This window comes from Temnothorax longispinosus, chromosome 6, assembly GCF_030848805.1.
Source record: "Temnothorax longispinosus isolate EJ_2023e chromosome 6, Tlon_JGU_v1, whole genome shotgun sequence".
In the NCBI taxonomy this organism is placed as follows: domain Eukaryota; kingdom Metazoa; phylum Arthropoda; class Insecta; order Hymenoptera; family Formicidae; genus Temnothorax; species Temnothorax longispinosus.
In genome coordinates this window covers 17,382,873-17,396,998 of record NC_092363.1, presented here as the reverse complement: position 1 = coordinate 17,396,998, position 14,126 = coordinate 17,382,873, and the positions used below count along the sequence as shown (strand labels likewise).

At 39.8% G+C, this 14,126-nt stretch overlaps 1 protein-coding gene and 1 long non-coding RNA gene across 7 annotated transcripts in view; one reads left to right on the top strand and one right to left on the bottom strand.

Annotated features, from left to right (window-relative positions):
* The window catches only part of LOC139814108 (prominin-like protein), a 40,003-nt gene that overhangs the window by 18,195 nt on the left and 7,682 nt on the right, over positions 1–14,126 (top strand). For 4 of the 5 annotated variants that reach the window (XR_011732334.1, XM_071780107.1, XM_071780103.1 and 1 more), the window contains exons 2-11: positions 6,908–7,175; positions 8,328–8,680; positions 9,423–9,544; positions 9,633–9,656; positions 11,348–11,643; positions 11,744–11,893; positions 11,987–12,202; positions 12,360–12,915; positions 13,012–13,170; positions 13,422–13,543. Coding sequence is in view for 4 of the 5 variants with exons in the window: in XM_071780107.1 (XP_071636208.1) it covers positions 6,908–7,175; positions 8,328–8,680; positions 9,423–9,544; positions 9,633–9,656; positions 11,348–11,643; positions 11,744–11,893; positions 11,987–12,202; positions 12,360–12,915; positions 13,012–13,170; positions 13,422–13,543 (2,266 nt within the window). In the remaining variant the exon portion in view is untranslated. The remainder of the gene's footprint in view (positions 1–6,907; positions 7,176–8,327; positions 8,681–9,422; positions 9,545–9,632; positions 9,657–11,347; positions 11,644–11,743; positions 11,894–11,986; positions 12,203–12,359; positions 12,916–13,011; positions 13,171–13,421; positions 13,544–14,126) is intronic. The other variant, XM_071780104.1, reaches the window with a different exon arrangement.
* On the bottom strand, positions 480–6,406 carry LOC139814110 (uncharacterized). 2 transcript variants are annotated; one of them, XR_011732335.1, is made up of 3 exons: positions 1,936–6,406; positions 1,679–1,854; positions 480–982 (listed from the first exon to the last, which is right to left on the bottom strand). It is a non-coding gene; the product is annotated as an uncharacterized lncRNA (long non-coding RNA). The 2 variants fall into 2 exon arrangements; XR_011732336.1 differs by having other exon boundaries at positions 2,005–6,406.

The following is a 14,126-nucleotide window of genomic DNA, read 5'->3' as shown; positions in this document are numbered from 1 at the left end:
AGCGCAGAGAGGGCAATAACCGGTGCAAACCTCGCCACGGCTGGCGGGCTGCCCTTGATGGTGTCGACCGCGAGTGTTCGCCAGCTCGAAGTTGCGATTTCCAGACCCGTAACAAAGTTTCGTCTCTTCAGATACTAATCTGCGACGTGTTACCCCTGCGCTCGCTCGCCTCTATTCGACGACCAGTCCTAAAGTTCACTACCGTAGATGGAGCTTTTATAACTCGATAGGCAACAATTGTTGTAAAATAACGAAATTTTGAAGAAAATCTGAAAGATTCGTATACACGTTTTTGTTTCAGTTTTGTAAGCTTCTTTTGTCTCCCTTTAAAAAAATTTAAGGCGACTATCCTGCAACTTTTAACCAACCTGATATAATCGTTTAATTGAAGCAAATAAAAAAGATTACTAATCACATGGTTGATTATTATTTTTAAAATTTTATTAGTGATATTGTTTCATTGTTTTTCTCAATTTTATTAACGTGCACACGCCATTTAAAATTTTAAAAGTCACTTCCCTACTTTCTTTCAATTGTATCAAAATTCAATTGTAGAATATTTAAAAGGTCCCTTGATAATAATAAAATCGCCGTTTGAATCACGTATTTTTATTTAGTGGTTTCTGACATATTAATCTGTAACACTTTATTTGAGTCATCTTGTATACATATTGTACATTGAAACTTAAAATTAAATTGAAATTGAAACTTGAATGTAAAAAGGCAAACAATAAATAAAAATCGTAGATATAATAAATTCGAAAGTTGTAAAGTATTTTCAGGATTATATTTTTTGACTGATAAACAAGTAAAGTCGACGCGTTTTTCTTATTAAAGCCGAGGGTCCGTCAACCCGTCGCGTTGCGTAGAATTTTTCTTGAGCTTCGGCCAACTCCCAAAAAAGCGCCAGGAAGAGTCAATTGATGCTCGAGTAGCAATTAGACAGACCGTGAGTCAACATCCGGGGAGGGAACACTTGTTCCTGGTAAAACATAAAAATTACCACTAGAAATCCATTCTAGGATTACACCTCACATCCTTGCATATACATCAGATCTCTTAGATACAGTCGGATATTTTTGTACAAAATTATTGAAAAATTTCGATAATTTTCCGCACATTTTTCGATAATTTGTTCAATTGGATGACAGATGTAATAGAATATTATTATAAAATCATAATTCAAGTCCGCTTGCTAAATTACAATATACAAACATTTATCAAGACGAGATTTCAAAAAATATTAGCGATTTTGAAATTATCATCGCGCGGCATTCACACGTTTAATTTTAGAGATAGAATTAAAAGTAACTGAAAAGAATTAAAATTATATTGCAAGAGAACTCTCTTTAAGATAATATAAATATATATTTGCGTGATATATATAAATAATCCAAGTTTTTTATTCTAACGCGTATGCTTACGTCATCTTTTCTTCTTTTTACCTCAGAGGGCAATTTTCCGTTGAATGTTCGCAGATTAATGGTCAGTACCGTATACGTAATCGTTATGTACGTTACGTTTACTCAGAAAAGCGATGCGTCATGACGAAATGCAACGGTGCACGGTTATGTTGCTGTCATCGCATGTCTTGTTATGATTACAGCGCAGAAATGAACTTTCCAGCTGTGTGTGTATGTATTGATGTAAAAGGGGAAGGGGGTCATTAGTTACTTGCCGGCGCAATTAAGGACACTGAAGAGAAGTTAACACGAGCACTGAAGTACATTTGATAGCCTCGAGACGGTTGAAGTCGAATTTCACGGTCCATTCTCGATGAACTGTCTCAGATGAATCATCGTTTAAAGAGAATGAATGAGAACTAGGTACTTTTTTTTTCGCAATAAAATCCAGCTGAAAGCAATTTTTTTCATTAGAGAGAAAAATATTAATAGAAAATTATTTTGTAGAAATATTAATTCTTAAATCGTAAACGTGCGAATAGAGAGAGTGATGTGCTATTTGCTTCATTCTGCTTCATTCTGCGATGCACGTTCGACTCACCGATGTCTTCTTCGCCATTAATCATGGATCTTGAGTGAAACTCCCGGCCTCGCTCGCCGGCGATTGCGCCTCCGCGACGCGGACACGACTCCGCAATTGCAGTTTTGCAGATGCACGCCACATGGATGCGCTTTTCTTCGAGCTCATACCCGCTCCTGCGACTTCTCCGGAACGAGCAAATGGAATGTATGTAACGTAAGAAAAGACGGAGCTCGACGAGCTGCGCCCCTGGAACTCGCGCGTGGTTTCGCTCGCAAAAAAAAAAGAAGAAATAAAGAAAGAAAGCTCTCGTCTTCCTCGCTTGAAGCCTGAAAAAGGGTGCGCGAAGTGTCCCGTTCTTAAAAATAATGAGATGTGTGACTTGCCGTCGGTCTCGCGGGTAAACAACCCGTGAAAAAGCGTCGCCGGCGGGGGAAATGGGGAGGGTGTGAGAAAAGTAGTAGAGGAATTCTGGGACACCGAAATCCTTCTCAATAAGAAGACGTGCGGGCGAGCTTTATCTGGATCTTACCCGCTAGGGCTGCCATATAGATATTTGTCGTTCAAATACATATCGGTTACCAAAGCTCTCCTTGTGTCTCTTACCCTCATTTTTCTTTTATACCAATTGCCGTGACTTGCACATCATCACGGCCGAATTCGGCTAATAGCTTCTGCATAAATCATAGGGGCATTTGCGAATTCCCACGAGACATCCTCTGTTTCCATGTGCTATCTTCTGGCTCCTAATTAATGTCGCGCGGAACATCCGCATTAACGCGAGCCAATCAACGGCGTAAGTTGATTGCTAATTTTGCCGCGGCGTTCTCTTAATTCGCTTAATTGCCCCGATCAGGCCTCGGTTTGTTGCCAATATCGCCTTAAAAAAAGCACCTGAGCGACCTCATTACGGGAAACTCGTGCAAATAGAAGCTAATGATGCGGCATAACTAATCGCCATTTAATTGCATCGCGCAAACGTCTTCCCATCATTTCCGATTAACGCTGTTGGTCGATGACGCGAGAACTTATCGCGGTTAATTAGATTGCATCTCCGATTTCAGGGAGTAGATGTTACTTTTAATATACAAAGCCTGCACGTCTCAGAAAAAATGCAACCCGACGAAATATAGCATTATCGGCTCACCATCTACCTATACCACCGAAAGAAGTAACTTCGATCGGGACATTCAATCAGAATATTCGATATACCAATATTTGCCGTGCCGTGACAGGTAATGGATTTCTTCATTAGGATAATGGCGGAAGTCTCCGTCGGGATTATCAGCTGGAAAGTCCCGATAATAGAGCCGAGAAGGGTGTTTTAAACTGGCGTCTCGATTATTTCGCGACATCCCCTCGCGCTAAATGAATTTCGCATAAAATTTCAATCTTAATTGTTTGATTTTGTCGTCTTGCGCTTTTAACTCTGGCGATTAGATATTATTATCGATAACAACTTCTACTCGCAATTCCTTACGACTCGATCGTTTTGGGAAAAAAAAAAGAAAGAAAGGTGCGGAATAGTGTAAACAGAATATTGTCAACACCTCCGTTTCTTTATTTCGTTATCGGAAAAGGATTTGCGGATTCAATCGGAATCGTTGCACATGGAAACGTGGGAACCGTTAAAAGACCGCGACTTCGACTCGCGCGACGGCGGCAACGGCGGCATTAACGTAACCATGGAGGTCAATGACTGCGGGAAATCGATCGAAACCCTTACCTGCACGACAGTGAGTCTGCCGTGAGGTGCACGATTGCACTGGCTCGCTCGCTCGTCGGTGCACAAATATCCACTCTGCATATTACTGTATGCAGATGCCACGTAGATGCTCTTCGGTGTCTCCTTCCGTTCTGCATTGTTAAAAACGCATCATTATTTATTTTTCGCTCCTATACAAATTAAACCCGCGAAAGTACGACATTTTTATACGCGTTCAACGTCCTATTTTAAAAAAGTCGAAGTAGAAATAGACCGTCGTATAAACCATTAGTCGTAAACTTAAACGGGGGGAGAGATCGTTTATTGTCCCGAAAGCGGGAACAAGTACCGAGAACCCCGAGAATTCAAGTCGTTTCCTCACAAACGAGGACAAATTCTCCGAGTGGTCGTCGTTTCTCATGCCGATTCGCGGTGTCCCAGTTTCGCGGAAATTCGGCGCAGGCGAGGTGCGCGTCTTGTCGAGCGTAACACGTTTCCGGCATATTTCTGTCTGCGAATCGACCGTCGAAAATTAATATGCGGCCCCGAGGAGATTGGCCTATGTAACGCGACTCCGCAGCGCGTATAGCTATGCGCGCTTTTACGTAACAAGCCGCAACGTTACGCGTCAGAACTTACTGAAAATGTATTTTTGCGGCGTTGTCTCGGTTCATTCGCCCAGCGTGCGCCTAAAGAAAGGGACGAACACGAGAGAGAGAAAGAGAAAGAGATATGTTTTTCCAACGAATTCAGAATTGTTCGCAAAAATCAGAATGAAGACTCGTTAGCGAGTCCAGGATTGTCATTCTTTTGTTCGCGCAACTTCAATGAAGAGGCGCTTTTTTTATCAGACGGTCATTGCACGCCGGCGACGTCACCAACGTCCTTTTCCGCGTCAAAAACAGATTATAGATTTTGCCGCCTCCTATAAAACGCATCCCTGCGCTGCCCTGCTTATCATAGCGAAAGCCTGACGCGCTTGCCTTATTTATAGATAACGGTGGTCAACGAGCTTCGAGAATTTAAATAGCAACAAAATTTCCCTCCCATCAGTTTTACGTCAGATATTATCGGAGATTGAATTCAAAGTTCAATTTTTAGAATAGTTGAAGCACGGAGTCGCTCTCAATGGCGACTCGTCAAACAGCCCCTCGCTCAAGTTTTCACTCTGCGTGCACATGCTCCCTAACGAGTGCAACGTCCAATCACGACCCGTGTTCTTTCTGTCGCTATTACCGCTGCCTATTGCTAACTAGCGTCGTCCTCGAAACCCTCCCCGTGTCCGCGATTCATGAAACTTGATTGACAGTGGCCTCCGCTTTGATTCGACAGTCTGCAAACGAGCTGCGCTTTCGAGAGAATCATGGAGATGGGCATGGAGATGTGCAATTCCAATTAGGCGGATATTTGACGGAATCCATTTAATCGTCTTGCTAAATCAACCAGCACCGGCGTATTCAAAGCCAATATTGCTTTTCAAATAATTACGAGGCTTTATTAGAAAATTAATTCACGTTTTTTTTTATTCTCGAGATATTTCACGCTGAAACTATATTCCATAAATTTTCATCTGTGGTCGTAATGAAAAAGATATTTATCTCTGGATAAAATTAGTTATAATTGATTCTTTTATGGAAAACTGTATATAGCAAATAAAATTTAATACAAACCTACAGTTTGCAGATGTCTATAATTGAAATTCTTACTTACTATTTCTAATTGAAATTGGTATTGGTCTCTATTATTTTTAGTCAAAAATGAACTCAGTTCATTTACCATTGTTAATTTCTGTATAATGCAATCGGCATTCTACGTTCTCATCTTTTGCATTTAATCGCCAGGATTCTTTTTGAAATGCATTAAGAACTTTAGAGAAGAGAATCAGAATTCCATCAGTTACATCGAAATTCTAAGAACTGCCAACTTTACTGGGCATACTAAATTCCCATTTAACTGCCATTACATTTTCGCGTAGAAATTTTCGTCGCAGAGCCAAGAGCATCAGCGTCTCTTCCCGAGAAAGAACCTAATAAGAACAAAGAGAAAGAGAGGAATCCTTTCACGCGTCACTGGCCGCGCAACCGGTGATTCGCGACAAATGCGATTTCTAGAGCGAGCGGCGCAGATGCACGTGATCTCGTTATATAAAATCAAGCGTGCGATCTCTTCGGATCGACGGAGCGCCGGTGTCACGGGGATTAACCCGGCCGTTTCGTTGCGCATTACCCTCTTCGCCGGGTCGGCTGCAGCCTGAGAACAGCTTTAGGATGTGACGTGTCCCACCCGGGGGAGAAATGAGTTATACTCGCGACGGTCCTCTGGGTATCACCCCCGCGATCTCGGTTATGACCCGCGACCGCGATTACATCGCGCGTGCGTACGCGAGCGTAGAAAAGAGCACAGGAGATCACCGGATGTAGATCGATTCAGCTAGCAATCTGAAACGCAGCCATGGCACCGACCGACCGACCGACCGACCGGCCAACCAACCGACCGACTGGAGCTCTGACCCATTTCCTTGGGTTACATCGCCCGGCAGATAAATTTTCGCTATCCGTCCGTCCGTCCTCGTTGTTTTCCGTTGCGACCTAGCAACCCTTCCGGCACCCTGACCTATGACCCACATTCGACGCGTCCTCGTTCGGCCCGGTTTCTCCCGCTCCGTTCACCCCCACCGTGAAAGGACGCCGCGGCTATCAGCTGTTTCCGAATACGCAGATTCGCTATACGCATTCCTTCTTTAGAAATCGATTCCGCCTTATGACGCGTCATCCCTTGAAAGTTCAATGAAAGCGTTCACCTTATCAGAGATCTTGTTCGGCGAGTTGTTCGGTTCACTTAACGAGGTTCCGTCTGATAAGCTTTCTAGCACAAATTTAGTTCCGTATATTTCTCGTCATTTTTAACGACGATTTTTCGACATGAAAGTTACGTAAACCGCTGACCCGAGCTTTCGACTCCTGCAGACAGATTTTGCTGTTGCCAAGAAACTGGTGTTGCCCGCATTCCTCGGCTGGGTTGCAGTAACTCGTTCCGTTTTTCTAGACTGCTGACCGGAGTTGTAGACAGTGAAAGACGATTTAGTCAGCCCGTAACCCGGTCGACTAAACCAGTTTCTTTTAATTGAATCCGCCGCGTCTCGCGAGTATGTATAACGATTGTATATCCGAGGAAAAGCGGTTGATAATCGCGCGACACATGCCTCTGCTTCTCTTGCAGGTATGATCACTCTGGTCGACGGTGTACCGGTTTTCGCGGACCCTCTTAAGGAGTGGAAGATAATAGTGACACATTACGGTGGACTAGCCGGTCTCGCTCTGATCGGACTCATCCTGGCAGCTATTCTCCCCTGCGCGGGTCTCTTTTTCTGCTGCTGCAGATGCGCGGGGCATTGCGGCGCCCGCAGCCAGCCCTTCGACAAAAAGCACGATCACTGCAGGAAGATTATGCTCAGCATCGTGTTGATCGGGGTCGCCACTATTATTCTGTAAGTGCCATTTTTTTCGGAGAAAACACACCGAAAGAAACGTCGCCAGAGTATAATTCAGAATACTCGCGTTAAGCCTTTCACATCTGTGTCCCAACGTTTGAGAAATTATGTCTCTGATAAATATTATATTATTAAGGTCAAACGGGACTGGTTTTAAGACTCATTTGCTTAAACTAAAAAATATTACGATAATAACGTTATGAAATATAAAAAATTACTTGCGTAGTGAGATCCGCGAAAGTTCTCAAATTAACGATGAAACATTTAATTAATACGCAGCGTTATTATTTTTATGTGATAATTACTTAAATATATAATTTTTACTTAAATTATTTAATTTTTTTATAACGTTTATACTACGTACGAGGTAAAAAGTAAAGCTCTCGAGTCTCGATGATAGAAGAATATAATAGTGCTATTGATCGGTATTAAATTGTATCTAGATTTTGCAATTTTGTTTTATTGTTAGTACAAGCTTTGGATACATAAAATTTCTTGCATTCACCATACAGAGGATGTGCGATTTTAGATTTTTTATATTTTGATATTTTTTATTAAGCAGTCTCAAAAATCTTGTAATATACAACTTATCGGAACAATTTGAAAATACTTTCTCTTTTGCATCTACCATTGTTGAATTTTTATGTTTTGATTCTGATTTCTGAAAAATCTTTAAAGATAATTAAACTATATATTTCTCTTTAAGAAAAAGTTAGACGTAAAATAATTAATTTAATTTAACATTGAATTTCGCTCAATCACTTCATTAATTATACAACGGTAAAAATAGAACAAAAATAAATAATACATACTCCCTATGATATTTTATAATCGATACATGTCATTGTATGATTCTTCGAAACTCGGAAATTCCTGAAATCCACTTGCTCCCTCTCACTTGAAATACTAATGAATATATCAATGCATTATGCGTTGCACGGGTTTGCTGCGATAATTAACTTGCCCCTCTCCTCGACATTTAATCGTTCCAAGCGCAATTTAATCCGCTTTCGTAAAATACAATATTAATATTCGAGACATCAAATATGTTTGACGGCAGCCTCGTATAAAATGCGATAATGGAATTCTATTTCCGTGTATCGCCCCGTCGATCTAATAAAACATAGACACGCGGTTAATTAACTGCAGATTCGGCGTGGTGTGCGCTTTCGTGACGAACGAGTACATGCAGGAGGGAACCAAAGAGCTTCCGTGCAAAGCCAAGACTAGCCTGAAGGACGTCAAGCTCTACTTGACTACCACGAAGCAGGAGATCGACAATTTGCTCAAGACCAATCCCGAGGAGCTGGAAGTTACGCTCAACAATATCCTGCAGGCCAGCGGCAAAATTGTTACCGAGCAACTGGCAGAATACTCGCACGCTGTCTCCCTGACGAATCTAAACGACATCGTTGCCGGCTTGGAGTCGATCAGGGAGGATCTGAGATTGATGAATAAGATAACGCAGGAATTGCGGATAAACGCCAGTCAATTGGACATTGGTACGCAGCCCGTTTTTCCAAACTCTAAATTATTTATCGAAATTGCAAACTCAATCAACTTTGTTTCTTCTTCCTTGCGGAGAATGAGAAAGAGAATTGTGCAGAGTAAACTGTGAAAAATTAAGTTACATTTTCCACGTTTGAAGCAAATTTATATAAAATTTAGAACATTTAGGATATCTTATATAAAATGTATATTTTTTATTTGATTAGTCTATCGATCTCTATGAATATCATCATGATCATTGAATATTTTTAAAAAAGCACAAAACACAAGTTCTTAAAAACTACGAATTTAAACTAAAAGTTTGCTCAAATTTTATACGTTAATAAAAATTATATAGATATGAATTAATTATTTTATATAAAATTTTTAATGTACAGATAAATATAATTTATCAATAAACCAAATGTATTCATATATTAACGTAATATAAACATAATGAATGCTGCTCGATTTAATTAAAATTTTTACTGAAGCAAATTTACATTTTAGAGCAGTGTGTTTTCATAACTGTGTATTTTTTCTTCATTAAATTGTTACATATGCTACTGTATGACAACGTAATTAACTGCTCAATAATTGAATAAATGCTCAAAAAAATATCAAATATATTAACGTAGCTTTTTTATATATTTTTTTAAATATACACATATATACTGTGTTAAGTAAATAAATGAGCTTTTTGTAACAAACCATTTTATCAAAGAATAGTCTTAAAAACAAAATTTGCTCCTTCAGTCGTTCGTGGCGTCAAGAAAAACCTTCTTCACACGCTGGCTGCGTGTACGACTGACAAGTGCCAACGGGTTCTGCACGACTACAAAGTGAATCAGATGTCGGTACAGGTGGACTTCGATAAGGTAAGCAGACAAGTCGTTTCTTATCGTAGATACTACTTTAGCTAATTACCTATGGTTAATTACGAGCATTTTCCTTGTTTACACGCAGTACATGGACCGTTACTTCCCAAAGGTATGATTTTACAATGAAAGAAATCTTTTTGCAATGCAATGAAGTGTAATAAAAATGCCTTCGGACCTCGATATATAAAACAATTTATTTGACAAAGAAACGAAATATTTTTTTCAGTAGTCTCGGCATTACGTTCGCTATCCTCAAACAAATGTTATTTCGAGGTCTAAGAGCATTGAAAGCAGTGATTTTTAAATGTATTGAAACGGTAGATTTGTACAAGGCTTGCCTTGGCTTTCGTTTGCTCATAATAAGGCTTCTTAAAAAATAAAGTCACTAATGTCACGAATTTTACTGTGAAGTGATCAGATCGAATATGAATTCTTTGCCACAACATTTTTATATTGATAGTATTAAATATTTGGACTAATTAAATTACTAAAGAGTTAAAATATAATGCATGGCACATCGGTGCGAGTATAATTCGTAAATTCGGATACATTTTAACATATAGATATATTTTGTAGACCAGTGCAATTATTGCTTACTGTAATTTATTGCAAAATATCGTCATTAATATCGGGTATTAGTTACGGAATAGTAGTTATCGATATATCGCGTGATCATTAGTGTACGAGGGAGAAATACTGCATAAATTTATTTGATTCCATGCTTGCCACAAATAGCTTCTAGTAAGTTGTAAGCAGTAGCATGCAGTTTCCTTACTCATATCTATATCGTTTTATATATGAATATATTTATTTGCGTTATTCGATTAATTTTGCAAAGTAATTTGCACGAGTAGAGATATTTGCTGAATGTGTACGTTAGATTTCTTAATAAGTACGTTAAATTTCTTTCTGAGAGCACATTATTTATTATTTGCACTTCTGTGTCGAGTATAAGCGTGAAAACTGTTCAATAATTTTATGTTGTTACGTAAAACAATGATTAGACAGAATGTATTTTGTATGCAGTGTCCTACTTTTTGCGCACATTATTTTCTAACGACAGAATTTTCTTTGTCAATATGATAATTTTTTCTTAGCGAAAATATTGAGTCATCGGTCACTTTTGAGTTACGAGCGATTAAAAAAGAAAATCTTTTTGCGTCCTAGATTTCCGGGAGCCGAATAAATCACAAAACTACGTTTCTCAGTTGCTCTCATATGGATTCACCATGATATAATTCCAACCAAGAATCTAACCGTAAAGATATTTAATGCTAAATATTGAAAAGCTGTGATAAATGAGGATCTTCCATAATGTATTTTTGTTATGAAAAAATTACACGAGTAATGTGACGTCAAAAGATAATGCGCGAAAAGTGGGACATCGTGTATACATGAAAGAAGGACGATTGTAAAGTACAAGAGTCTAGCAGTATGAAAATATGTTCATGTAGTCTTTTTATCTTTTACTTCTTTACACTAAGGTATATCCTCGGATTGCGGTCACATTCTTTTTTTTACATTATTCATATTTCAAAACGTTAAAGTATACATGCAACGTATACATATACGTATCCCTTTCATTTATATCCCCCGTGCATTCGCGTGCCCCGCAGAATTAGATTCTGTGAAATTCCGAGAATTTTATGTCTTCCGGCTTGTCTCGTAGCTTTGTAGATCGCATTTAGCACGAAATATTCAGATCCAACAAGAGGACTTTTAATCTGTTCTATGTGTGGTGAATCTTATTACCGCACATTTCATTAATACCAATTGAAAGCATGCCGTGGTACTTTTCAGCTGCCGGACGTTACATTCGCGTTACATAACATCACCGTGCTCATGGAGAGTAATATAGTGTCGGAAGTGAGCCAGGGCAGGGATTCGTTTCTGAAGATTCAGAAGGATATACAGCACGCCGTTAATCAGACGATCCCGGTGGTCAGCGCGAGTATCCGGCGAGCCTGTAACTTCCTGGCGAACATCGCCAATAATATGACTGCCCTCATCGACAGGATAAATGTCGACATAGATAAAGTTTATATGCGGCATTTAGAAGTTGCCCAGAACAATATAAATCAGTATTCGCCCTACAGGTTCGAATTTACTTGAGATAGATGTGCATTGTGTGGCATAGAATTTATAGCAGACGTATAGAATTTATAATGATCCTCAAATACACTTGGTTCGTTTTAGATACTATCTTGGTCTTGGTATATCCGGTATTCTTCTGACTGTATTAATGTGTTTGACGTGTGGTCTTCTCTGCGGTATTTGCGGAAAGCGTCCGGACGGATACGGAGATGATTGCTGTAATAAGGGATCAGGTGCAAGGTTTCTTATGATGTAGGTTGCACAAGTTATCGGAGTAAATTCAATTGCTATTGCTGTTCTCTTTTTTTTGTAATCATTAATGTTACAAAATATTTTTAATCGCAGGGCTGTGTGGATTATATTTCTTTTAACGAGCGTTCTGATGGTTATAACCGTTGTTCATATGATAACCGGCGTTATGGCTCAACGTGGTATCTGCGAGCCTTTAAAGAATCCGAAGGACAACAGGATGTTCGAGCTGGTCGACGACCTCGTGCAGATCAAGAGATTGCTCTATCCGAAAAATCCTAATGCGCACATTAACATGAGCTACATTGTAACGTAAGTACAAATGAAAAATCAGGCTCTATTATCAGTTACGTAATAAGTGCCACGTAAAATAATTTTAAGAGAATAGAACTGTCTCGCATGCATTGAATAAGAAAGAAAAAAAAACAAGTTTTATCGATGTGTGACTCTCGATTTCTTTCTGTTACAGCAAATGCCATCACAACGAGACGCTTTACAACGTGTTGAATCTGAAAAATGTGTTTGACGTTGAGACGCTGCGCGATTACAGTGGGCGTTACGACATCAATGACACCATCCAACAGCTGCGCCGCAAGATCAGCCTCTCTCCCGGTGTGGTGATCCTGAAGGACAGCGCGAGATCCAAGTTGAATGATCTAGCGCAGAGCGGTCTCAGCGACATCAAGTTCTATCAGTACGCCGAGCTGCTCGCCGAGAACATCACGAATATTAACTTGGAACATCTTGCCAAACAGTTGCGGGAGGTTTCCGCTAAATTGCCGGAGGGACAAGAGGAAATCAGGCTCAGTTTAGAGAAGAATGCACATGACTTGGAACATTATCACAGAGACTTGGTCATGCCCATGGCCATGCTCAGCGAGCAATTGAGCGCAAACGCGCTGGCGCTTCAGGAGAACATTAAGTTCAATCATAGCTCGATGGCGGACGCCATTCACGATTTAGTGGATGAAGTTACCAAGGCGCAGCAGTTCCTAAATAAGGACGGGCCGGAATACGTTCAATACGTACGTCTCATTTCTTTTAAAGATATTTTTGCAATATAATATGTGTTACATTAATGTTATTTATGTTAACTTAAAATATAATGTTATCGTTGATAGCTCGCTACTAAATTTGGCAATGCATTCCTGCATCAAGTGGACAATTTCCTCGAGCACGTCATTGAATCTGCAATGTTCAAGATTGGAAGATGTGCTCCCGTGTCGAATGCTTATAATGCAACGCTCGTGGCAGGATGCAACAGGATCTTGAATCCATTCGTGAGTATTGTATTCACTTATGCTGTACGCATTCGTAAATCCACGCGTATCTATCAGACTGTGCACTAACGTGTTTATTATGGTCTTTCTATAAATTCCATTAAATTTTTCAACCTTTAGAAGTCTCATAGTTGACACGTAAATTTGTCGCGCCGGGCGATAACTAAAGTATTGTGGAAGCAACGCGTTGCAAAATTAAGCAGATGTCGCTCAGAATTAATATTCATGATTCTATTTGCATTTATATATAGAACGGCTTCTGGGCGAGCGTCGGTTGGTGCTTGGTCCTATTCATACCAACGATAGTGCTCTGTGTGAAGCTGAGCGCTCTGTACCAAAAGTCGGATCCATATCCGGGGCCTCTTGTCGAAGCGTAAGTTTTCACTCTTTTTCTGTAGCTGATATAACAATTCACGACTGCGACCTAAGAGACGTCTCTCTAATTGTTTTTGATTCCTCATCCAATCTATGGTGCATGACGATATTTGAGATACTAATGTGTCTTTAGTAGATCCATTGTCAATCGAGATCGTGCATTTAAACACGAGTATTTCACCGTACCGTTGATTAACGTCCCAGGTGTCGATTATGAACCCGAAAGAAATAAAATATAAGAGATGAGACGCATTATACGTTAAACTTCGGAGGCGATAAGGCTTTTTTTCCTTTCTTTTCTCTGCGAGCCTCAACGTACAACGAATCCCTGAGCACCACTTATGTAGAAACTGTTAATTCTTTTATTTCCGTCTCGTAGTTACTCTCGAGCTTCCATATATCCATGGCATGTACTTATTCGCGCTTTGTAACATTCTTGATATCGGCATGTCCTCGTTCTCTTTCATTTACAAAAAGTTCCTTCGAGCTCGGAAATTCTGAAAGGATTTCCAGGTTCGAAATTGTTCCCTCGATCTCAGAAACTTATTGTCTGTCTCAAAGCAGAGATAATTACCTAAGAT